This window comes from Xenopus laevis, chromosome 7L (genome assembly GCF_017654675.1).
Source record: "Xenopus laevis strain J_2021 chromosome 7L, Xenopus_laevis_v10.1, whole genome shotgun sequence".
Lineage (NCBI taxonomy): Eukaryota > Metazoa > Chordata > Amphibia > Anura > Pipidae > Xenopus > Xenopus laevis.
This window is the reverse complement of record NC_054383.1, coordinates 45,731,199-45,756,503: the sequence shown is the minus strand read 5'-3', so window position 1 is coordinate 45,756,503 and position 25,305 is coordinate 45,731,199. Positions and strand designations below refer to the sequence as shown.

The following is a 25,305-nucleotide window of genomic DNA, read 5'->3' as shown; positions in this document are numbered from 1 at the left end:
ATGCGTTGAATATTTTATTCAATGTCCAAAATGCAATGTGTATGAGGTATTGCTTCTTAGAATAACCTGTCATTTAATGTACTGCAGCTGGGTGAAAATAAAGCATGGGGGATAAGGAAGAGTTGTCAGAGACAATTTAAAGGTATCACACGACAGCACAAAAAAACTTTCCAACAGGTTGGTCTGGCTGGGTTTTGGGGAATAGTTTGTCCAGGTGCCATATGAAATGCAGATTATTCAACTGAGCCAGTCTTACTTTGGTTTTCATTGTCTGATGGGCGTATCTGGAGCACCTCTGCAGCACCCATATGCTCTGTATGAGAAAAGGAAGACAGATTTCTACAGGAGTGGACATCACAGTTAACCAAAACATTTACTGGTGGGATATTTTTTTAGGCTCCATAGAAGGTAATATCTCATGAGTGGGTTTTGTCACATAATACACATTTTATGTTTGTAGTTGTGACACACTGCATTTGTAAAGATTACAGTATGTTGTACATACTATATTATAATTGATTTTTATTCTCTCTTTGCTCTGGTAATCGGTGTATTTTAGGTGGAAAGGAAACCTGATTTACCAAAAAGTTATCTTCATATCTGTTTATTCCACTCAGTTAAAAGGAAAATATGGGCATGTAAAACAGGTGCAAAACTATCCAAACTTCCATTAAATATGGTTGAAGTTACTCTGCCTTACATAGTTGGAACAGATTCTCTGGAAAGCAGAGGGGCATCAAGTCCCAGAAGTCCTGCCATATTTTATATACTTATCTTATTGAACCAGCCTAAAGTTTCAGCTTCTCAATAGCAGCAATGATCCAGGACTTCAAACTTGTCACAGGGGGTCCATCTTGGAAAGTGTCTGTGACACTCACATGCTCAGTGGGCTCTGAGCAGCTGTTGAGAAGTTAAGCTTAGGGGTTAACTTCTCAACAGCTTAGCTGACATGACTTCATTTATTCACAGCAGTACAGAGCATGTGCAGTGAATCAGCAGAAAAGAAGTTGGGGAGCTACTGGGGCATCTGGGGAGTCACAGATCTTCCATGCTAAAGGCTTGTGGTTACCTTGGGCTGGTACAGAAGCACAAAACATAATGCACCACATTTCTAGCCTACTTCTTTAGTTCTCCTTTATAGGACATTATCATGATTGGTACGGGTGTATCTGTATAAAAATATATATATTTATATCTGGAAGTTCAGATAATATTTATGCACCTTTACAAATAAGCATAATAATTAGCTGTTGTAAAAAAAAAGGGGTATATTTTCCCTATAATTCCAGAATTTCTCTCTTGGTATCACTTGATGTTGATGCTTTATTTTTGTTAATATGTATATAGTTTTGCAAATTGTGTTACTTTTTTTTGTAGATTCTGAAGGTTAAATCTGTATTATCAGACAGCTCTTTTCTTCATTCCATTTTCTATACTTAAAGCTGCATTAGTTTATCATTATGTCCATAGGGTATTTATCAATGGTTCTGTGAGCATGCAATAGCATGTTAGGCTCTATAGAACTATGGAATATAGATATAAAATGTTGTTTATGACAAATATTCATTACCTGGTTTATCTTCCTCTGGGATAGGTTCTTGTTTCTCTTTGTTGCTGGACCTATGAAAATCAATTGTGCATTGTCTCAGAATATCACTCTCTAAATCATCCTAAAAGTTCAATTTAAAGGTGAACAGCCCATGTAAAGGGCAGTATACCCCTTTCAATCTGAGTTCATTGAATAGTACTTGGCCTGAACATACTTTTTGCCAGTTGTTTTAATCACAGTAAATCAATGTTTTTTTGTCATCTGAGCTCTACTAGGCCAACAGGGAAACTAAAAACTTTAAAAGTGACTGAATAATTTGCCCTGGAGTCTAAGGGAAGATACTGAAAGTACTACATGCATTAAATGGATATATAATTCATACTTCAGCATAGTATACATTTTAAGGAATGGTCTCATAAGGTGCATTTTATTTGTGCTTGAAAGTAACATGTGATGTTTAGTAAAGTAAAGTAGGTTACGGAAAAAATTATTTATTTACATTTTGAAAAAGTGCTTCTATAGGGTAATCACATTCATTGGGGGTTATATAATAATATGTGCTACATTTGCTGCATGTCATATTACCTATAGCAAACCAATCAGTTAGAACTTACTGGTAGCCTGTTTAAAAGCAAACCTTTTATAGGTTTGTATGGGTTACTGCACCTGGGCAAACATCATGCCTTTTGATACACATTTTATTTTCTTGCTCTCTCTCTCAGTTGGCAAATAATCTCTCTAGGTGAACTGTATTGAAACCACATTACAAAGAGATCATTTCTGAAACATTTTTTTTTATATCCCAACTGTTCACCTAGAGGCCCATGGGCCATATTAGGCTGTTCAAAGGATTTTTAAGAACCACAGATTGTCCAAGAACTCCATGGAATTCTTTCTATGACAGCACCATTGATGTCATTCAGTCTCTACTGGTATAGCATATGTTTGTCCCACTACATGAAAAAGCTGGTCAGCACTGCATATCATCACTGCGGGAGTTTCAGTACATAACAGGATTTAATGGGTAGGTCACGTTCCCATGATGAGCATTATACAATAACTAATAATCTCACTTTTCCGCATTTATTAGTATACCAATGAAATACCTAAAAAAAGAAAATGTTTGGGATGATTGTATACACATAAACTCCATATATAAAGTAAAAGTTTTGGCAAGAACCTTTCCATATTTTTCATCTGGTGGTACTCATCTCTTGACAGCAATCCAAGGCCTGCCTGAGAATGGAGCCGGTCCCCCATAGATTTGCCAAATGTCTGTGAATCTGGCTGCATGTTGGCAGTTGCTGTTTGAATCATGCCCATTACTAGATCTTTCTCTGCGAAAACAAAGGAAACATGATCACAGCACATCATTTAGGTGATACTTGGGGGAATGTAACAATGGTCATAAGCACATAACAAATTCACTATATTCATATAGATTCACATTTTGTAACATAATTCTTCATTAGACAATTATCATACTGCAAATTTTAATTGCACATAAAGCTTTCTGAAAACCTGCTTGAAGGTGGTGTGCTTTGTTAGACAATCATTTAATTATACACTGAGCACTGGCACAAACTATATAATATGCAAAGGGGAGAGCTAAGGGCCTCAAAAAACCGAGTTGACATTTGAGTTTGAAAGTGTGGATATGTAAATTTTTATTAAGCTCCACTACTTTCAGGGTTTGGAAATTGGTAGTCCGTATAACAGTAAATTATAGGAACCTATACTTTTTATTAAATTGCTTAAAATGCACAAGTGTATTGATGTCTCCATTGATTACCGGTAAATCTAAATGTGTTTTTCATTCTGGAATCATAATTCCCATTTTTGAAAATAAAAATACATATGTATGAGCATTCAGTCACCTTTCTGTCCAGCAGACAGGAGCCATTGTTGGATTGCAGTGAGAGAATCTGTTTGCAAAATTTGGCTTAGCAGCTCTAATATCTGTTGGCAGAACAAGATAAAGCTAGGTCAGTGTGACCAATTTGTCATTAGGTACATCAGTTTTTGGTAAATATATGATCATGACATAGAACATGCTGACTAAGGACATCAAAATTAATAATTTGCTAAACTAATTTGATATGCTTAGTTTCAGAATTTCACAAACACCACGTCGCAAAAATACCCCGCAGCAAAAACTTCCTTTACCCTTTAGTGCCCTAAATAATACATTCTGCTACATGAAAGGATAAGGAAATGTTAAGAATTGCCAATACGTTAGTCACCTCTAGCCAGCTTTAGCCTCTCTCATACTGTACACAAAAGAACCCTTGTTATACAAAGCAAGAACAGAATTAAAAAAACAGTAATTTTTAGAACTATGTACAAGTCTTTAGGTTTGTAGGAAATGTGTTTCATACCTTTTCTTAAAAAGGAAGTAAATGCAGTCAGGAGCCCCATGGCAGAGAAGACCCCAAGAGATTTAAATATGCAGGTCTTAGAGGGCTCAGGACTTTTGGGAAAGTTGGCTGTGTTTGGGTGGATCATTGTTTGGAATAATGAAGTGTGTCTGGATTGGACCAGGGGACCATGTAACCAATTGGTTAATAACCAGGGGGGTTCAAGAGGGAGGGATCTGCTCAATTAGTAGTTTGCGGCTCTGTTATTTCTGATGGGGAACCAATGATTCAGTACAGAGTATGGAGCTCATATTTAAAGTACATTAGGGATGAAAAAGAATCCATGGGTCATTTACATCCTCTGAGTTGCATCATTTATACACTCATTTATAAATATCCACAGTGACCATTATAGTGAAAATTGTATCATATGAATCTTACTTTTGAACAAAGCAAAATCAATGTAATGTTTTAATATTTAATAAAGAATCAGAATAAACTTTCTTCCAAGTGTCTGAGTTTTTTCTCACCTTCATATAGAAAGCAAATTAATTTCTCTGGTTGGATCTAGTACATGTAAAACCATGCTGGCACAAACTCATAGTATAGTAATTGTGATATCAGGAAATGAGCTACTGTATGTAGCAACAGGCCAATTACTAGTAACCTATAGCAATTGATTAGCAATAAGGTTTTGGTCATCTAGTGCAGGAAAAACAATAATATTAAACATCTGATTGGTTATAGGTCACTAGACCCTGCCAATATTTGTCTTTTTCACAGTATGACCCCTGAAATATCTTACCATCAATTCCTGGTCTTGAAAAAAAGTGGCTGAGTTTTTAGATTTTTTGATGCTGTTTCTGTTTGCTTTGCGTGATCCTTGGCGAGTCATTGCTCGTGATGATGGTGGAATTATACGCCCTGTTTCAGCTGAATATTGGGTGGATCTTCGTGGCTCATCTACCTGGTTACATAAGGGTGGCACAAAGATTGAATCAGAATAAGTGAATAAAATCTCATTTCTTTATAGTTAAAGTGGCTTTTTGGTGCTGTGGTTCTAAAATTAAGCAATAGCTAAGCAATCTTTTATAGGGAATTCTAGTTACTTTTTGAAGTAGAAACCTTGATTGATAAACATTACTTTTTCATGAAGTCATTGTAAAATAAACTTGATCGCAAATGAAAATTTGTGATTGGCCAAGGCTAAATTCTAACATCAACAATTCAGTACAGTATAAATATATATATATATATATATATATATATATATATATATATATATATATATATATATATATATATATATATATATATATATATATAGTAGATAACATATTTAGGTACAATTACAGCTTCTTATGAGACAATTAATGCTACCCTTACCTCTTTCTTCACTGGTTGTTTGTCAGAAGTGCAGACTTTAGCAGCTAGCTCTCTCAGCTCCTCACGCCATGCTTCAGAGACACAACCTGCAATACAGAGGAAACAGTACAAACAATACAATGCTTTGGACCATTTAGTGGTGGTCTAATGACCTATTTCCCATACTTGGCTGTTGCTGTTGCTTAGGATGCCCGGTATAGTACAGTATAACGCACACATTTGCAACCATTGCAAGCACTTGCACTTGCTCTTGCATTCATAAATTAGCATGGGGCAGGACTAGGGTAAAATGGGGTGGAGTCAGAGCAGAGCAGGTGTGGCCAAGATGCACATAGATCCCTTTAGATTTGGGTTGGCATCTCTGGAAATGTAATTCTAATTAGCCATTATACAGTACATTAATTAAACATTTTCAGAATTTTTAACTTTATTGCTCTAATGCTTTCAGTTCTAATTTCAAGAACAAAGACTATGACTCCAGAAATACACAGGTCAAGTGGGATTCTCATTGGAGGATTATTTTGCATTTTAATATAGTTGTTAGCACTGGAGAGCTGGGGAAGTTTATTTAGCAATATTCAAGAATACAACCCTGATGTCGCCAGACCACTTCCCCCACCGTGTTTTGAAATTGTAATATTTTAAAGTATGCTGTAATTTGTAGCATTAATTAACTGTGATTGGCTGCCCCACGCCTACTGTGCATCTGGCAAGGACTGTAAGGACACATCTACCCCTCACTGACACACAAAGAGAGACCATAGTTAAGGATAATGTTTAGCCAAAAGTAAAACAAGCACCATATATTATTCATCACTGCCTACAAGATTAGGGGAGGTTTCACTTATCATATATGTCTCCTTTAACTGTGCTTAATTTGTGAGTATTACATTTAAAAAGCTTGTAATGCAAATTGAACAAAAATAACAAGCTTTTTTTTTTCTTCTCATAAATACGGCAGAAGTTAAACCAGGTATCCTTTTTTTATCCATGAGCCACATTCAAATGTGGCAGCCTACAGAAGGCTGTGTTTGGCAGTGAACTTTGCTTTTTATGCAACCAAAACGTGTTTCCAAGCCAGGAATTCAAAAATAATCACCTGCTATGAGGTCACTGTGAGCAACATCCAAGAGGTTGGTGAGCAACATGTTGCTCACGAGCCACTGGTTGGGGATCACTGAGTTAAACAAAGGGACCGGATCTGCTGTAAACGTGTTTGCTCTCTCTAAAATAGATGTGTGTTGTATGAATACACTGAATTCTCGTCCCCTCATTTTTGCAGATGATAAACCTTGTTTAACAAAGCTGGCAGAATATCAGTGTATATCTAGATAATTCTTTCACAATAGTTCTTGAGTGAGACAATGTAATGTGATTAAATCTAAAAAAAACATTCTTAATGCATTAAGTAAAAGTAGGAAATTTGCCTAAAATGTAATCAAGAAACCAAATATTTTTTTCATTAACTATAATAAGATTATGACTAATCTGATCAGTTGAACAATTTATAGCCACTTTCTTACCTCATTGTACATACTGATCTGCTTCAAGTGATTTTAGCCCAGATCCATGTTAACAGGCAGGAGGCTGAAATCTACTTACCCTTGAATTCTCCCTATTCTGGCAGTACAGTTTTAAACTGAACACCCAGAAGGAACACTAAAAGCCTGCTCCATAAAGGAAAATACCTACCAGCTGCAAGGAATGGGGCCTTGTTCCCGTGAGGATCCCCAATCGGCATGCTACATGGCACTCCAAACATATTGGTGGGTAACTGACTTTTAATCATGGGGTGAGGAAAGAGTGGAGATGTGACAGACCATTCATCATTGACAATGCACACGGGGTTTCCATTAAGACCTATGAATAGAAAATAGTTAATGCAAATAAACACATTATTTAACATCTAAAATTAAACCAGTTTTTCTTTTGCAAAGTACTTTTAACAGGCAACAGATTTGCATTTAATGTTGATAAAGGTATGGGATCCATTATCCAGAAAGTTTAAATGACACAAAAACCGTTCCTCATAAACTTATTTCATTAAAATTAAATAAATCACATTTTTGCAATAACTGTCATTTTTAAAAATGATATCCTTTCTGTAGTAATAAAACAATACCTTGTACTTGATCCTAATCCTAACTAAACTGCATGAATCAAGATTGGTGGCAAAACAATTCTGTTTGGTTTATATAATGTTCAGAAGATTTATTAAGGGTCGAATTTCGAAGTACAAAAAACTTCGAAATTCGACCATCGAATTAAAAAACGTTGAATTCAAAGTTTTTTCAACAAATTTGGCAATCCTGCGGTCGAATAAAAATCGTTCGATCAAACAATTAAATATTACAAAACAAACAATTCGAACGATTTTAGCGATCGGTCGAAGGATTTTCCTTTGACCTCTAAAGACTTAGAAAATGGTTGTAGAAGGTCCCCATAGGTTAACATAGCACTTCGGTAGGTTTAATTTGGCGAAGTACTGAAGTCGAAGTTTTTTTAAAGAGACAGTACTTCGATTATCGAATGGTCGAATATTCAAACGATTTTTACTTCGAATCGAAGTCAAACTAAATTCGAAGTCGTAGTATCCTATTCGATGGTAGAAGTATCCAAAAAATTACTTTGAATTTCGAATTTTTTTACTTAGAAAATTCCCTTGAATTCTCTTCGACCCTTGATAAATCTGCCCCTAAAGGTATGGAAATCCAAATTACACAAAGGCTCCTTATCCGGAAACCCCCGCGCCCTGGGCATTCTGCATAACAGGTCCCATACCTGTATTTGTAATTTGCATACAATCACACAGTTTATCCCAAAATGTTATCTATTGCATTTCACTTGTAAGGGACTAATACCTCTAAGTGTATTGTACATGTGCTAAATGGCACTGTAGCTACTTCAAAGAGATCCAAGTACTCCATTTTACAAAATGTAATGCAAAGAGGGATTATAAAAAAAAATCTGGCACCTGGTACCTCTATTGTTACATGTGGTATTACAATTCTCCATCCCAACTGAATTAATATGGAGCATGTTTTAGAAGGGGGTGGGCATGCACAGAGATGCAAACTGATTTGTAGATACATGCTAGAATTTAAATATTCACTGATGTTCATCGAACTTTCTACTCATTATAAAGTCTGGAAGAGAAAGTAAACAATAGCATGCTTCATTTTGCTAGCTAGTGTCAAAGCCAATTAAAGTGTTAAATGTACCTTGCAACTAAAAACTGTTGAGATAATAAAAATATATAATTATAAACAACTTCCAATAACCATGTATTAGAAAATGTTCATGGTTCTAAAAAAGAGATCTGTTATCTTGGAAACCCTTTATCCAGAAGGCTCCAAACTACAGGAAGGCCATCTCCCATAGGCTCCATTATAATCAAACAATTCACATTTTTATAACAGCTTCTATTAAAGTGATACTGACACTCTAAAACAACTTTTCAAAATATTAATGTACCCATAAAAGTACCTATGGGTCATGTTGACAGTTTTTCACTAATAGGTCTGCAGTATTTGTTACTTGAAGTTCCCAAATCTGACTGTTTTGCCAACCTGATTGTCCCTTCTCAACCTGTCAGTTACTGCTGCACAATATGGCAGCCTCCTCATAGACCTCATAGAGGAACATGGGGGTTCATATAGGTAACGTAAAATCATCAGGTAATACTTTTATGGCAAAATTATAATAGCATGCAAAGACAATGTTATGGAAAAAAAGGTTTAATTTCAGGTGTCACTAAATTCCACTTCTGAGGTATAGAATATGTGATACCACTAGAGGGAGTAAAAGAGCAAGAAGTGAAGCAAACTTAGCTATGTCTGTGTAATACAATGATAGTACAAATAAAAAGCATTTCCTGAAGTGTAAAATGAAGTAAGTAATTGGAGGAGTCAATTTTACAAACAGAAAGAGATTATTTTGATAACTGTGTTTGATATTACACTGTAATCAGATTTCAGAAGCACAGACATTCAGGGAGCACCGAGGTGCAAATGCTGGCCCTGATTTCTGACATTTCTGTGTTAAAGGGATACTGTCATGGGAAAAAACATTTTTTTCAAAATGAATCAGTTAATAGTGCTGCTCCAGCAGAATTCTGCACTGAAATCCATTTCTCAAAAGAGCAGACAGATATTTTTATATTCAATTTTGAAATCTGACATGGGGCTAGACATTTTGTCAATTTCCCAGCTGCCCCAAGTCATGTGACTTGTGCTCTGATAAACTTCAGTCACTCTTTACTGCTGTACTGCAAGTTGGAGTGATATCACCCCCCTCCCTTTCCTCCCCCAGCAGCCAAACAAAAGAACAATGGGAAGGTAACCAGATAGCAGCTCTCTAACACAAGATAACAGCTGCCTGGTAGATCTAAGAACAACACTCAATAGTAAAAACCCATGTCTCACTGAGACACATTCAGTTACATTGAGAAGGAAAAACAGCAGCCTGCCAGAAAGCATTTCTCTCCTAAAGTGCAGGCACAAGTCACATGACCAGGGGCAGCTGGGAAATTGACAAAATGTCTAGCCCCATGTCAGATTTCAAAATTGAATATAAAAAAATCTGTTTGCTCTTTTGAGAAATGGATTTCAGTGCAGAATTCTGCTGGAGCAGCACTATTAACTAATTCATTTTGAAAAAAAAAAAGTTTCCCATGACAGTATCCCTGTCATGGGAGTGGCATCAGGTCTGCTGTTTCAGGTGGCAGAAGAGAATCACCCAATTCTACCATGCCTGAAGCATGGACCTTCCATTTTATAATCTTCTAAATAAGCCAATTACAGATATCACCTTCTCTGTATTTTCTGATTTTGCTCAAAGGCTAAGGCTGGAACTACATGGTGCGTAGTGGCGTAACTAGATATTACTGGGCCCCACAGCGAATTCATTTTAGGGCCCGAAACATATCCGGAGGTTGTTCTTTTTTTACCAATATAAATTGCAATTGTTCATTAATTAGGGCCTCATGGGGCCCCTGTACCTCCTGGGACCCCCTGCAACCGCAGGGTCTGCTTCCTCTGTAGTTACGCCCCTGACGGTGTGCGTCCTTCTGATCTGACGCAATGAGAGTATACACAGGTGTCACATCGGATGCGCCAAATCTAATGTAAGTAATACAAATCTACCAACTGATTGCATCCGACACGACTGTCAGATGAAGACGAAACATGCAGCATTTGCATCCGTCATGTTGGATGCAATCAATTTGTAGATGCAACATTTGTATTACTTACATCCGACGTGACGCCTGTGCTTCCTCTCATCACGTCGGATTGGAAGGACACAAACTGTGTAGTTCCAGCCTAACATGGTACAACACTCTGCTTCTACAGAATTACCCCTGTAGACATAGCACTGCAAGAAAAAATTGGTTCTAGGCCCAGGGGAAAATAGAATACAGGGAGATAGGTTGCACACCTAGGAGACCATAGCCTCACTGGGCTTCTTGCATTTCTAATATTGCAGGAGTAGAGCTCTCTGCACGATTTAACCATTGATGGTAGCATTGAATTATTATGGGAATTTAAGTCAAGTAACATTTAGGGGTACACACAATTTTGACAGTTCTTCTGTAATTAACCTACATGTAATATAAATAAACACTGGGGAAAGGTTTGTGAACAGCTCATTGGAGTGAGGAAGCAATCTCCTAATTTATGTGCACAACAGCAGGAATCTAGAGGAGTGATGTTCTTAAATTTCCAACAGCAAACTTTATACTTTTCAAATCCTATTTTAATAAGATTACAAGAAACAATACACCTCTGAGGTTTATGTACCAATGGTTTGTTGTAAATTGTTGTAGGTTGTTGATGTTTTAAGACGCACCTTGAATGTGGGTTACACGATGTGGGTGTGGGTTGTGCCTAGAAAAGAAGGAGTGCTGGCTGAAGTTTCCAAACCGAGAGTTGTTCTTGGTTGGAGGCCTCATTGCTTCAGAGCTAAAACGTAGAGGGGTATTCTGGGCAAGGTTTTCCAGCTTGGTAGCCAGAGCTGCCACTTCGTTGTATTTTATGTTAGAGGAGGTCAGATTCTTCATCTGCTCCATGTTGTCTTTTGAAGCAATATGATTGATCCTGCGAAAGTAACAAAAAGTTTAATATAAAGTCAATAATTGGATGTGCCACACAGACAGACAATGGGCATACAATTTTTCTATACCCGCTAAACTGGCCAATCACTTGACTGCAGCTCACAGGTTTCGTTTCTGCCTTTATGGTTTAGCATTTTTCCTCTTAATGTTAACTCCAACTGCTATATATATATGGGGTCGATTCACTAACTTCGAGTGAAGGATTCGAAGTAAAAAAACTTCGAATTTCGAAGTGTTTTTTGGGCTTCTTCGACCATCGAATGGGCTACTACGAACTTCGAATACGACTACGACTTCGAATTGAACTATTCAAACTAAAAATCGTTCGACCATTCGATAGTCGACGTACTGTCTCTTTAAGAAAAAACTTCGACCCCCTAGTTCGCCATCTAAAAGCTACCGAACTCAATGTTAGCCTATGGGGAAGGTCCCCATAGGCTTTCCTAAGTTTTTTTGATCGAAGGATGTTCCTTCGATCGTTGGATTAAAATCCTTCGAATCGTTCGATTCGAAGGATTTTATCGCTCGATCGAAGAAATAATCCTTTGATCGTTCGATCGCATTATTTGCGCTAAAATCCTTCGACTTCAATATTCGATGTCGAAGGATTTTAATTCCCAGTCGAATATCGAGGGTTAATTAACTCTCGATATTCGACCCTTTGTGAATCGGCCCCTAAAACTCTGAAGAAAAGCAGTTCATCTTTTTAGATACAGTACTTACTGTGCTTCAAGTGCAGATTGATTGTTGATTGTCTCGTTTGCCATTTTATATTTCTGTGAAAGAGAAAATATGAATTCCCTAAATAACTGCTGTTACATAAAGGTGCCAATACACTAGTGGACATGACCTGATGATTTGGCTTCTCTTGACCACACTGTTCAGAGCAATATTTTCCCAGTTGATATATGATGAAGGCTCATTGTGATATTGCTTGAGATAGTTGCAAGTTGATAGTGTTACGTAAATTTGCACACCCACTGTACAGATATCATTTTGGACTTTGTGATGACATTGCAGATATACCTTTTTTTGGGTTATTGTGCTGATGCTAGAAATAGATTCCGTACGATAGACAGAGACATCGCTATGCTAAAACAAGGATGATGATTGGATGTCACAGGATCTTCCCCATGGAAGAAGGCATTGTGTAAGAAGATATACCCCAGCATCATCATAAGCTTTCAAGATACAGAAGCTATTACAGCTCTGTGTTATAATGTATACCTACAGTATCTGGTTAATATCCTGAGTAGACCTGAATGGTTCTAGTAGGGGAACTTTGGGGCCAGGCTGGATTTGAGCAAGTTAATTATTTATATCCAAGAATGGCTTAATGATTGCAGGTGAGAGCCATATATTCCCAGTGAAGGTTCAAATATATGAACCTGACACTCATTACTGCATTCACAGCAGTTTTCACAGAAAAAAGTGCGTAAATTCGCAGAAAATCCATGTCTAGCGAAAAAATTTGCTCATCGCTTGTAAAAATTAATCAAACACATGAATGTAGAATAAAAAAGGGAACAATGTCAACATGGGGTGGCCAATTTAGTAATTTTTGAATTTGAGTATTTTTTTTGATCTCTTGGGTAAGCTCAATCAAGTGTTTTTCACAATCAGGTTTTTTTTCTCTCAGCTGCAAACACATTTATGGAAAAAATTACACTGGGCAAAAGACGATTGCTTTAATTTGCAAAACAAAAACAATTGATTGTGATGAAAATCACATTATTTCATTCATTTTAAAATAGATTGAATGTTGAAAAGGCACATTCCATTGACTTGTTATAGATTTTTAAATCTTTGAAATCCACTTATAGAAAACTCACATTCGTATGTATGTGTTTTCTATCATATACAGAGTGTAGATATTGGCAACAGGAGGTTCAGAATAAAAGTAGCCTAGGGCATTGCTTAGTTTATGCTTAGAAGGGTACTAATTAGGGATGCGCCGAATCCAGGATTTGGTTCGGGATTCCGCCTTTCCCGAATCTGAATTTGCTTATGCAAATTAGGGAAGGGGAGTGGAAATCACATGACTTTTTGTCACAAAACAAGGAAGTAAATTTTTTCCCCTTCCACCCCTAATTTGCATATGCAAATTAGGATTCGGATTCGGTATTCAGCTGAATCTTTCGCGAAGGTTTTGGGTGTTCGGCCAAATCCAAAATAGTAGATTCGGTGCATCCCTAATCATCAGGCAGACCTTTTGCCAGAAGTGCGTGATCAGTCAGTACAACTGGTGTGTGTACAACACACAGATAAACTCCCTCACCACAGAAACAATCAATTGCTGTAAACAATGTAACTTGACCTTTTCCCCTGAAAATTGACAGCAGAGATATAAACTAACCCCATGTCTATGGTGGATGGTGCAAGGTTTGAAAGGCCCAGGTATTTGTGCTGCAGAATGTGTTTTTATCTCATTCTTTCAGTATTAAAGATTAGGTATAAATAAATCACTCCCTTAAGGGTAATGGCACACAGAACTAATGATCAGTGTTTCTCTGCCTGTGTTTTTTACACTGGCGGAGAAAATCTGATGTGCTCCCATCTGCTTCTTGTTAGTGGCTGATAGGCATGGAGTCCAGTGCACACATGGAGCATTGTTGCTGAAAACTACTCTGTGGGGCACATTTACTTAGGGTCGAATATCGAGGATTAATTAACCCTCGATATTCGACTGTCGAAGTTAAATCCTTCGACTTCGAATATCAAAGTCAAAGGATTTAGCTCTTTTTGTTCGATCGAAGGAATGAAGGAATAATTGTTCAATCGAACGATTAAATCCTTCGAATCAAACCATCGATTTTCCTTCAATCACAAATTGGCTAGGAAGCCCCTTCCCCATAGGCTAACATTGAGGTTCGGTAGGTTTTAGGTGGCGAAGTAGGTGGTCAAAGTTTTTTTTAAAGAGACAGTACTTCGACTATTGAATGGTCGAATAGTAGAACGATTTTTAGTTTGAATCGTTCGATTCAAAGTCGTAGTCGAAGGTCGAAGTAGCCAAAAAAATACTTCGAAATTCAAAGTATTTTTTATTCTATTCCTTCACTGGAGCTAAGTAAATGTGCCCCCAAATGTACACCAAGAAGAAGGAGCGGATGGGACCTCATTGGCTTTTCACCACCTGCGTAAAAAATTAAGGTGGTGAAAACAATGCACAATGTATGTGGTACCGGCACTCACAGGATTTGCATGAAGGGTCAAACACATGATATTGCTGATATTGTGAAAAAAAAAAAAAAGGTTTATTGAATCCGATGTTTTGGCTCCTCACAGGAACCTTTCTCAAGGAAAAAAGCTTCCTGTGGGGAACCAAAACGTCGGATTCAATAAACATTTTTTCTTTTTTTCACAATATCATGTGTTTGACCCTTACCACGTACATTCTTTATCTATTTTTTTAACCAGAGCACCCAGGTCGTTTCATACCACCTCAAGGTGTGCAACCTGCATCCACCGTCCTCTCTCTCTCTCTCTCTCTCTCTCTCTCTCTTTTATAAATTGGTGGTAGATTTATTAAGGTTGCGTTGATTTTTCCACGAAAATCAGAGTTTTCGACTTTTATTTTTTGGTTAAAACTCACATTTTCGGGTAATAAAAAGAAACTTGAATATTTGAAATTTAATATACCCCAACCCAGGTAAAAGCTCGAATCCAAAAATAAATCATCTAAAACCTGTCGAGGTCATGTAGGAGTGAATGGCAGAGGTCCCTTGAAACATTTGAGGATGTTAACAGCATGTTTGATGTTTGAGTTCTCTTTGGAGGGTTTTGCCTGAAAACTCTAATGATTCGAGCAATTCAAGGTTTTTTGCCGAAAAACTCAATCAGTTTGAGTTTTCGGGGCTCAAACTCGCTCAATCGAAATTTTGCCATTCAAGTTTTTTCTTAAATAAGATACCATTCGAGTTCATTTGAGGTTAAAAAACACTCGACCATTGATAAATAACCCCCTTATTGAAATTTTCATTTTGCTAGTGTAAGTTACAAGTGCCTTTTTAAACATTCACAGCCACACAACACAGACACTGGTGCTTGCCTACTCAGAGTTTTGAGAGAAAAGGGGTAAGCCCTGTCGGTCTTATTGGGGAAATTACTACAGTATTTTTATGATGTAGGGATCCAGTGCTTGGGATCAAATCTTTAGGGCCATGGATTTTGGATTTCCTATGTACTTCACCACCTGGAAGACATTTAATTTTTTTCTAGAATGACAGAGAAGAATTATTTTAAGGATAATGCCTGATATCTGCTGCCAATTACTCCCCACCGCAATTCCCATAATATAAACGTGAAACAATCTGCCGCAGGCAGTGATGTTTTGAATTTTGCTATAGGTACTAGTGATCAAACTGACCCATGTGCCATAGCCCAAGTGATTCAGATGAATTCTCATTTTTGGTCATAGGCCCCACTGCAAAATCATTTTAGGGCCCCTTAACATTTATGAATAAGACATTTTTCATAATGATATATTGAAACTGCTCTCCCTGGCGTTCTGACCTGCGCTCCCCTGCGTTCCGTTTTTTGGCGTTCAGCCGCAGGGGAGCGCAGGAATAGACGCATGTCATTATTTCAAATGGGGCTGTACTCACTCAGGCACGTGTAGGCGCCGAACGCAGGAAAAATGCAGCATGTTGTCTCAACCTGCGTTCGGCGCCTACTCGCGCCTGAGTGAGTACAGCCCCATTTGAAATAATGACATGCGTCTATTCCTGCGCTCCCCTGCGGCTGAACGCCAAAAAACGGAACGTAGGGGAGCGCAGGTCAGAACGCCAGTGAGTAAGAGCCTTAAAAGGGATGGTGTTCACTGAAGCTGGTAAGTTGGCATTGTTAAGTCATCACCTGTGGAAAAGGGGAAGGCTATGTGAGAGCTCTCTATCCAGAAGTAGAACCAGAAATTGGGTGATGGGCAAGTGCAATTTTGAAAGAGCAAAAAACATTGTGAGTAAAATATTTGTTATTTTCATGGGTTGTTACCCTAATAGTGGACAAGGCATTGTCAAAGAGAGGTTTTTGAGATTTCATGTTGCGTAGAGACAGTTATCAAACTCACTGCACCATTGCTGTGCATCCTCTGTGTTCTGCATCTTTGACATTCCTCCCCTCTATCCTTTGGAACTGGTATGCGTCACTGCAGTTTCATTTTTTTAAAGGCATGCCTGTGCCTCATCGCTGATAAAACAATCCATGCTGGAGATGGAAACTTGGGTACAGGGTATGTGCAGAACAGATTACAGAACAGATTAGAGAACAGATTAGGCAGGGGAAAGTGATGTTCTGCAGTACAGCGAGGGGTTGGCACCATCTTCTAATTATCAGGAGTCGGTATAGTGTTGCTTTAAAAAAAAACAGGACAATCTATGGGCACTATATAATATTATTACTTTTCCTTCTCCTTTAAATGCCTGCTGTCTGGTTTAAGAAAGCCCTATAATAACGATGGCACAGTCAATATACTACACCACCTGTGTATTACCTTAGGTTACCCTTGGGGTGGGTGTCGAGTCACATTTAAGGGTTTGCACAAGCTTGTTCTTATATTTACTTAATCTTTGGCTCAAAGCATGTTTTGTGCAAAAAGCATCAAACAAGCAGCTGGTTCTGCCTTTTGGCCTCATTAATCTACTGCATGTGCTCCTCTGCTAAGGGCGGATTGTGAGAAGAGCAGTGTACAGTTTTCAAATAGTACACTATAAATATGTTTTCAATTGCTTTGTTGCTTTGACCAGTTTTTTTATGTTTACCAGGACATGCTTATTAAAGGGGTTGTTCACCTTCAAAGACTTTTTCAGTTCAGTAATTTTTAGATTGTTCACAAGAAATAAATGTTTTTCCAATTACTTTCCACTTATTATTTTCTACTGTTTTTCCAAAGTTGAAGTTCAATTGAGTGTTCCTGTCTCTGGTGTTTCAGTCTGGCTGCTCAGTAATCTACATGCAGCTTTTGAACAATTTGCTATTTTAGTTGATACATTTCTCAGCAGCATCTGTGGAATATTACAACTATTGTATCAATTATAACATCTGCCTTTAATGAAACTCTGGGATTCTGCTCAGCTGGGCCAAAGATAAGAAACATAACTAATTTATCAATTCAGAACAGTTAGCAGTCAGTGACCTCCCTCTGCTAGGGTAGTTTACATTCATTTAAATAAGAGACTTAACTTAAAGGTGAAACACCCCTTTAAATTTCAATATTTGAAAAATTGTCACAAATAGAAAGTAACCGGAAAAAGGTATAATTTCTGAAGTACTACCTGAAAACAACTTTGCACAAAGTTCTCTAAACTTTTAACATTTTGTACATTGTTTAATACATTTCTTGATAAATATCTCAAGAGTGGTAGGAGCACAAAGTGAGCATGCTCCCTGACCTTTGTTTAAAGGAGAACTAAAACCTACCCTCCACCCCTCCCTCCACTGCCCCCCTCCATGCTCCTTCCCCACAGCATCTATTCTTCTAAGTGGACCTGTACCCTGCTATAAATCAGCTGAGTTGTGCTGCAGAGTTTAACGGCGCCATCTTCTGTATCTGATCCACTTCTGTAGAGCAGTGACATGTATCTTCCGGGAGCATTCACAGTAGAAGCTGATTCAGGACATAGAATTAACTGCGCATGCTCCCACAAGATTCATGTTACCGCTCTAACAGAAAAGGATCAGAGACAGACACAAGATGGTGCCTTTGAACTCTGACGATTTATAGCAGGTCAGGATAAAGGTTGACTTCTCAGAAGAATAGATGCTGTAGGGAAGGAGCTTGGAGAAGGGGCAGTGGAGGAGGGTAGGGTTCAGTAACAGAACTAGGAGGAGCAGGGCCCGGGTGCAAGCTATGCATCCGCCTCCCTACTCAAGAGGAAATTGCGGCGAATTTGCAGTGGTGTGAACCGCAAGTGGGCCCCAAAAGGGTGTGGGCCTGGTGCAGTTGCACCCCCTACACCAGCGGCAGTTCTGCCACTGGTAGGGTTTAGTTCTCCTTTAAAGAAGAACTAAACACCCCATTCTGCTAAGTCCCCATTGGCCCCCCTCCCTGCCTCCCCCTGCACAGTCTTACCCCTGAATTCTTTCCCCTCTAGAAATAGCAACCACAAATGCAGAGTGACTGCACAGGCTCCATCTTCTTCTCTTCGGTAATCTTTGTGTCTTCTTTCTCCCCTTTGACAATTTCCGTCTCTCGTGGCGCATGCGCAGTTGTCGTGACCCGGAAGATTGCTTCAATTGCACATGTGCCAAGTTTACAGAAGAGAAGATGTTGTTGTGAACTCCGATGCACTCACTCTGCATTTACAGTCACTATTTCTAGGGGGGAAAGAATTCAGGGGTAAGACTGTGCAAGGGGGAGGCAGGGAGGGGGGGGGCAATGGGGACTTATCACAATGGAGGGTTTAGTTCTCCTTTAAGTCTTCACACAGCAACAGTTACAATCGATAGATTTGAACTCTCCTGGTATTTGCTCCCCTTGCTGAAGGTCTGGGGTGTTTGCACCCGGGCCCACCATGTACAGCGGTAAGCTCTTTCGACACATTTAAACATAGCATATACATATTTGTAAAGCCTGTTACAATTGATACTTCAGTTGCTGGCATTCCTCTGATACTGTTGAGAAATGTATCAACAAATGTAGCAATTTATTGTTGGTTAGCGAGTCAGCCACCTGACTTGTAGAGCTGTACTTGGAAAACACAAGAGGGAGAAGTGTAAAACTGTTTTGGTTGGATTAAAATGAGGAAGCTGTAATAGACAGACAGACAAATGGATGATAGTTTGGAGCCTTGAGGGTCTCAGGCCATTCTCTTCTTTCACCCTCTCAACAAAGTGCATGCACCTGCTCACTCTGTTCTGTTCATGAGCTTGCATGGGAGGGTGGGAAGCAGCGTGATTGAGAACGGCTTGCCTTGGCTGCCCTTTTAACTTGGCTTGGTCCTGATAGATAGACAGACAGACAGATAGATAGATTGACTTAAACAACATGAGCCATGGCCCCTGGTATGGATCCAGTCCAGGAGATACAGTAGGAGAGCAGTAATTAGAGCTATAAATATACATGCATTAAGCAATACTTCTTCAGTAAATTGCTTCTAATCCTTTTGTGAGCAGACCAACCAATATGGTAAGTGAGATCCTGGAAGCATAACTGCTTATTAATCAATGCTATACTAACACAGTATGTGCTTACTGTTTTATTAGCTTTCCTTAAGAACAGCGAACAATAACGAAATTGTGTACAGTTAAGATTTAATCCTGTGGTAAGACTTTCTGTACAGCAAATAAATACAAAGAGGGAATTATTCTGTTCTATCCATACAATGAAACGTATACTTCAATTTACTATGTTAAATATATTTGATACTCAGATTAAACAATTTTATAGTAACTATCCCACATCTTATCAAATGTCTCAGTCTTCTTATTTCATGTGTAATAAATGGAAACAGTCGGGCTTCCATAAATCCTCTTAAAGTGCCTCTAATACACATTCTTTGAAGAGAAGGAATGTGTTAGCATATTTTTAGGGTATTTCCAGTATTTTTTAAATCAATATTTTATTCTGAAAGATGTATACGTTTAAGAGCTGTTTAATAGAATATATGAGAGCTGAATTAATTATTATTGTGCCAATCAAATGAAAGGTCATCCTTAGTCATAAAATAAATCTTTCCACTAGGCAGAAGAACCCTACTATATGTTAGATTATGACTGCATTATGTTTGGCACTGAAGTTGTGCAGTTTATAACAAAAAACAATTAAAATATGCCATTTCACAAATATATAATCAACTTAATTTATATTCTTCAGACCTAGCGATTTGGTTTATGTATAAATACTTAAAGGGGACCTGTCACCCTACGAAAAAAATCCAAATCCTTTTCTATCCTATTAGTTGAAAATAAACTTTACTTACACTATAGAAAGTATTTAAATATTTTTTCCTTCAGTCTGGGCATTCACAATCACAGCTAGCAGGCAGCTGCCATTTTGTGGACACTGTAATTAAGGAAAGATTTGAATCGTCCCAAAATCTAATGCATGTGCCAGAATAAGTGACCTGGTGCACATGCCCAAGCACAGGCTACAGAATTTTAGATTGTGAGGAGGGAGGGGGGTGAGAGGAGAGCAGTGACATTTAGGAAATGTAGAATGGAAAGTGGAAGTAACTGCCTGCCCCCTCTCTATGCCTGAGGCAGAAAATATATGATTAACAGCTTAGATTTTTAAATATATTTATGATATGTATGGATGTTTTAATAAAAAAAAGGAATTAATGTATGGATGTTTTAATAAAAAAAAGGAATTTGGGTTTCCTGTTTAATTTGCAAAGGAATTTTAATATACAGTTTTATATGTTTGGGTGAAAGGTTCCTTTTAATGACACAGGGTCTCATATATATATAACAGTTGTATGCAGAATTATACACAGTGGCTTACAGGAATAGGTAGCAACCCGGGGCTTTCCACTAAAACCCCGGCGAAAGAGTCCTGGAAAGTACCAGGTGCAGCCATCTATTAGGCTCCCCTCACCAAGATGTATGCAAAATATAGCCCCACCAAGCATCTAGTACAAATATGGGACCTCTTATCTGGAAATCCATTATTCAGAAATAATAATAAGTAATAATAAATGAGTAGTACTTTGTACTTAAGGGTGGCAAAACAATCTTACTGGGTTTATTTTTTTTTTTTAATGTTTTTAAACATAAAATAAATATAAAATAAACATAAATAAAATAAAAATAAAATTATAAATAAGGTACGGTAATCCTATCTCCCAAGCATTCCAAATAAATGTTCATATACCTGTAAAGATAAGTGCTGGGATGCTAAATGAGCCCCACAGTGATGCAACATAATAAATAATTCAACAGTTCAGTTATTTATAAAGATTCAATATCACTGGCACTATTTAAAAGCAGCCTTATACTTATGGTCACTTTAAACATCCTAATTACAGAATCATAATTTCAATGACTTCTCATTTTATACAAATTATTTTAATTATACCCACTTTGTTTCTAGGGGCAGATGTCTCGAGATGTTGTTAAACAAAACATCTTTCTTTAAATGTAAATTCTCTTTCTATGTAAATTAGCTAAACAAGGCCCAGTTTCCATAGAACCCTTATTGTTTACTGTAGTAGCCTTTGGGGCAATATTCTGTACAGGCCTGGGCATTCCTTAGTTCTAGTGAAAGCAGCAGGGGATATAACATGCCTTTAGCACAATGCAAAAGGTATTTAACTACAAAACGTCCTGTCCATTTTGAATGCTCTCTTACTATTCCATCAGCTATATTCTTATATTCAGTACCTTGTTACATTGAGTAGCAATAGTACTGAAGAAGAGATATCTTACAACGGCTACCCAAAACATAACATAGAGAACATGCTTAGCAGTACTAAAGAGTATTTTAATTGCGAAGCATCCAAACATAAACACTTTTTTTCAGCTACCACTTATAGGGGGTTATTTATCAAGGTCCGAATTTATCTCAATATTGGCTGCTACAAACTCCGATCTAACCCGCTCGGGTTTTTATTATTAAATTTTCCCGAAAATTTGCTTTGGGGAGAAAAGCTCAGATTTTCACGATTTTTTTGTGAATTTTCCCCGAAATCTCAAAATGTATCTGAGTTTTCACCCGAAAACTCCAAAAACATGTGAAATTGCCCAAAACCCCCGACACAACCAAAAATCAATGGGACTGTTCCCATTGACTTTTATGCAACCTCGACAGGTTTGAGATGCCGTGTTTTTATTTTCAGACTTTTTAGCCCTCGGGGTTTAACAAATTCCGAAAAATTCGTGATTTTTTTAAAAGTCTGATTTTATATAAAAAAAAATCACAAATTTTTCTGATTTCGGGGAATTATGGGTATTCGGAGCTTAGTAAATAACCCCATAGTGTCATGCATTAGGAGCGTTTTGTAAATAATTACTTAAATGCCCATGTATTTTACAGTCCTCTTAGAAGCATAGCGACAAGAGCTTATAAACTGTAAACCAATAGTAGAGCTTTTCAGGCAGCTACTAATATAGACTTCTGCATGTTGGTAATTTTTGTAAACAAAAAACCTGCAGGAAAAAAGTTTTCAAAAGTCTTGTGTATGTGTCTATGTATATGTGTTTTTGTACATGCGAGTAACTACAATATTAAATTAAAGTGAAATATATAATGAGAGCTAGCCTTTCTGAACCTAATGCCCTCATACATTTTAATATGTTAAACATAATCCAAAATTGGCAGTGTTCTAGAAACACTGACTCAGCCTTCAGTTTTAGTCCTTCCCCTTTATAGCAAGCGATGGTGTCCAAAATTCACTTATAGAGGCTCTTTTAAAACTCTGCTATATACATTTGTGATATTTATGTGATATATCTATGTGATATTCTAAATATGGAAATAATAATAATCTCAATATAGTAATAAATCAAAGACTGGTTAAAAATAAGTGGGAAGGGGAAATATGTCCCTGTGAGCCAAATTTGAAAAAGTTGGATTTTATTTTTACAAACTTAAATAAATGTTCTCCATACTACTTTACACCATGCAGCTATTACATGGAATGTGATTATGGATAATGATCTAAAACCAAAGCTAAGCATTGGATACCAAAAGCTTGAAACAATAACTTGAGACAATATCCAATACTTGGTTTTCAAAGGGGTTCTTCGAATTAACTTATAGTATGATGTAGAGAGTGATGTAGAGAGTGATACGCTGAGACAATTTGCAATTCATTTAAATAAATACAACTGTTACAAAAGTGTTTAGTAAATGTTCACAATGAAAACTGCTGGGAATCCAGTGAAAGCAAAAAAATATTTTAACATACATTATATCTGGGTGTTTCCTAAATAAAACAAAAGCTGCTCATTCACTGCTGAACACGGGCAGTCGTATTACTAAACAATGAATTGTCCGATAAATATGGGCATATATAGAAAGGATTTGAAGCAACTAATCATTTTTCAGCTTCACCAATACAATTCTGATTCAATGTACAGTAAATGTCCACATTCATCCTATTTATAAATAACTTTGACATTCTCATAAAAGAGAAGGCAAGGTTAAGTCACTGGGGGTGGCAAAAGTTTGGCAGCTCTCAATGATTATAATGGTTTGCCCTCAGTGATTATAATTGTTTACCTGATACCCTGGGCCAGTACTGGTACTTTTCAGCGAACACCATGGAACAATCATCTTCCTTCTTCAAGTCGGGTGTACATGCTCAGTAGAGTGAAAAGCTGAATTTTCAGGTAAAAGCCAGTTTCACTCATGGGTCGGCCAGGGGCCAATGAAGAATGAAGAAGTGGAAGAAGACAAATGCTCCATCTTACTCAAAACCCAGGTCAGTGCAGTTTTCTGCAAACAGGAGCACCAACCTTGGGTACCAGTTAAATGATTATAATCACTGGGGGTGCCTAATATTTGCCAACCCCCTTTCTTTCTCTTTTAAATCAAAATAATACTGCAATGTGTTTCCCAGTTCAGGTCCATTAATCCTATGGGAGATGCCATTTGCCTGATGTCCTGTTTTAAATGAACAATGCCAAGCAAGAGAGCATAATCTATACTAAAAATAAAAATAATGGTAGTAATAATGGATAACTAAAGCCTAACTAAAGAAGTAGGCTAGAAATGTTGTACATTACAGTATGTTTTTGGATTCTGTACCAGCCCAAGGCAACCACAGGCCTTTAGCAGTGAAGATATGTGTCTCCAAAGATGCCCCAGTAGCCCCCAATCTTCTTTTCTGCTGATTCACTGCAAATGCTCTGTGCTGCTGTCACTTACTGGGCTTAGGGACAAACTCACAATATACAGTACAAATAGAATATAAGGCTGATTAGTAATTAATACAGATAATTACTACATGGCAGCACAGTGCAACTAGCATTAGAAATTAATAATCATTTTATATCACAGACAAACCTCATTTTCTGCTTAATAATTTGCAACAACCCCTAGGCTTAGCTTCTCAACAGCTTCTCAGAGCTGTGAGTATGTGAGTGTCCTAGACACTTTCCAAGATGGTGACCCTCTGTGACAAATTTGAAGTTCTGGATCATTGCTGCTATTGAGAAGGCTTTAGGCTGGTGCAATATACTCGGCATATAACATGTCATGTTTAGCCATATTAATTGTTAGGGTTTACTTCCCCTTTAAGACCTGGTGCTCCAAATTACAGAAAGATCCTTATACAGAAAATTCCAGGTCCAAAACATGCCAAATAATAGATCCTATACCTGCAGTAATTTGAGCCTAGGTAAACTAGGTAATAAAACTGGGACGATATTTCTGGTGTTCTATGGATAAAGCTGTAACATTTGACATTTTTTTTCAAGGGGCCCACATTAATTTAATGAATCAGTTTCATAACACAAAAATGTATCTTGAACCAGTTAGTTTTATTTTTTATTTCCAACTGCAGGAAGAAACTTCACAATATTAAAGGGGATCACAGGGACCCATTTTAGGGTCCTTACACATATGTTAAGAATCCCTGTTTTAGACTTAAATAATCTTAAATAACTTTACTCAGAAAAAGTGTTAGTATTAAATATGTAATGTTTCATTGTTACAAAGTATCAAAATCTTTAATCCTCACTTGAAGTTTTTACAAATGCAATACTGGAAACCTAAATACTTTTAAGTGTTTGATAAGGAATTTCCATTGATACAAGAGGGTTAGTTTACCTTGCACTCAGACGACCATGTGGATGCTTCTCTGCAGTCCTGAAGTCTGGCAGAACCTGTACAGTTAGCTTTGTGAAACTGTGTTTGCAGTCATGCTTCGTCTTATTGGAACAATGTTGCTAGGTTACCATTTTCTTGACAACCTTAGAACAATTTCCCCCAGTGCCAAATGGGGATGTGTGCTTTGTCCTGG

The 25,305-nt window shown here is 37.5% G+C and overlaps 1 protein-coding gene across 1 annotated transcript; it reads right to left on the bottom strand.

Moving 5' to 3' along the window:
* On the bottom strand, positions 1-25,216 carry LOC108696278 (protein TBATA). The gene is made up of 10 exons (XM_018225505.2): positions 25,113-25,216; positions 12,128-12,180; positions 11,140-11,387; positions 6,985-7,152; positions 5,293-5,378; positions 4,712-4,873; positions 3,427-3,508; positions 2,730-2,886; positions 1,571-1,620; positions 1-313 (listed from the first exon to the last, which is right to left on the bottom strand). The coding sequence occupies exons 2-10, from the start codon at positions 12,169-12,171 to the stop codon at positions 234-236; spliced, it is 1,077 nt and encodes a 358-aa protein (XP_018080994.1). The 5' UTR covers positions 12,172-12,180; positions 25,113-25,216; the 3' UTR covers positions 1-233.
* Between the last annotated feature and the right edge of the window lie 89 nt (positions 25,217-25,305).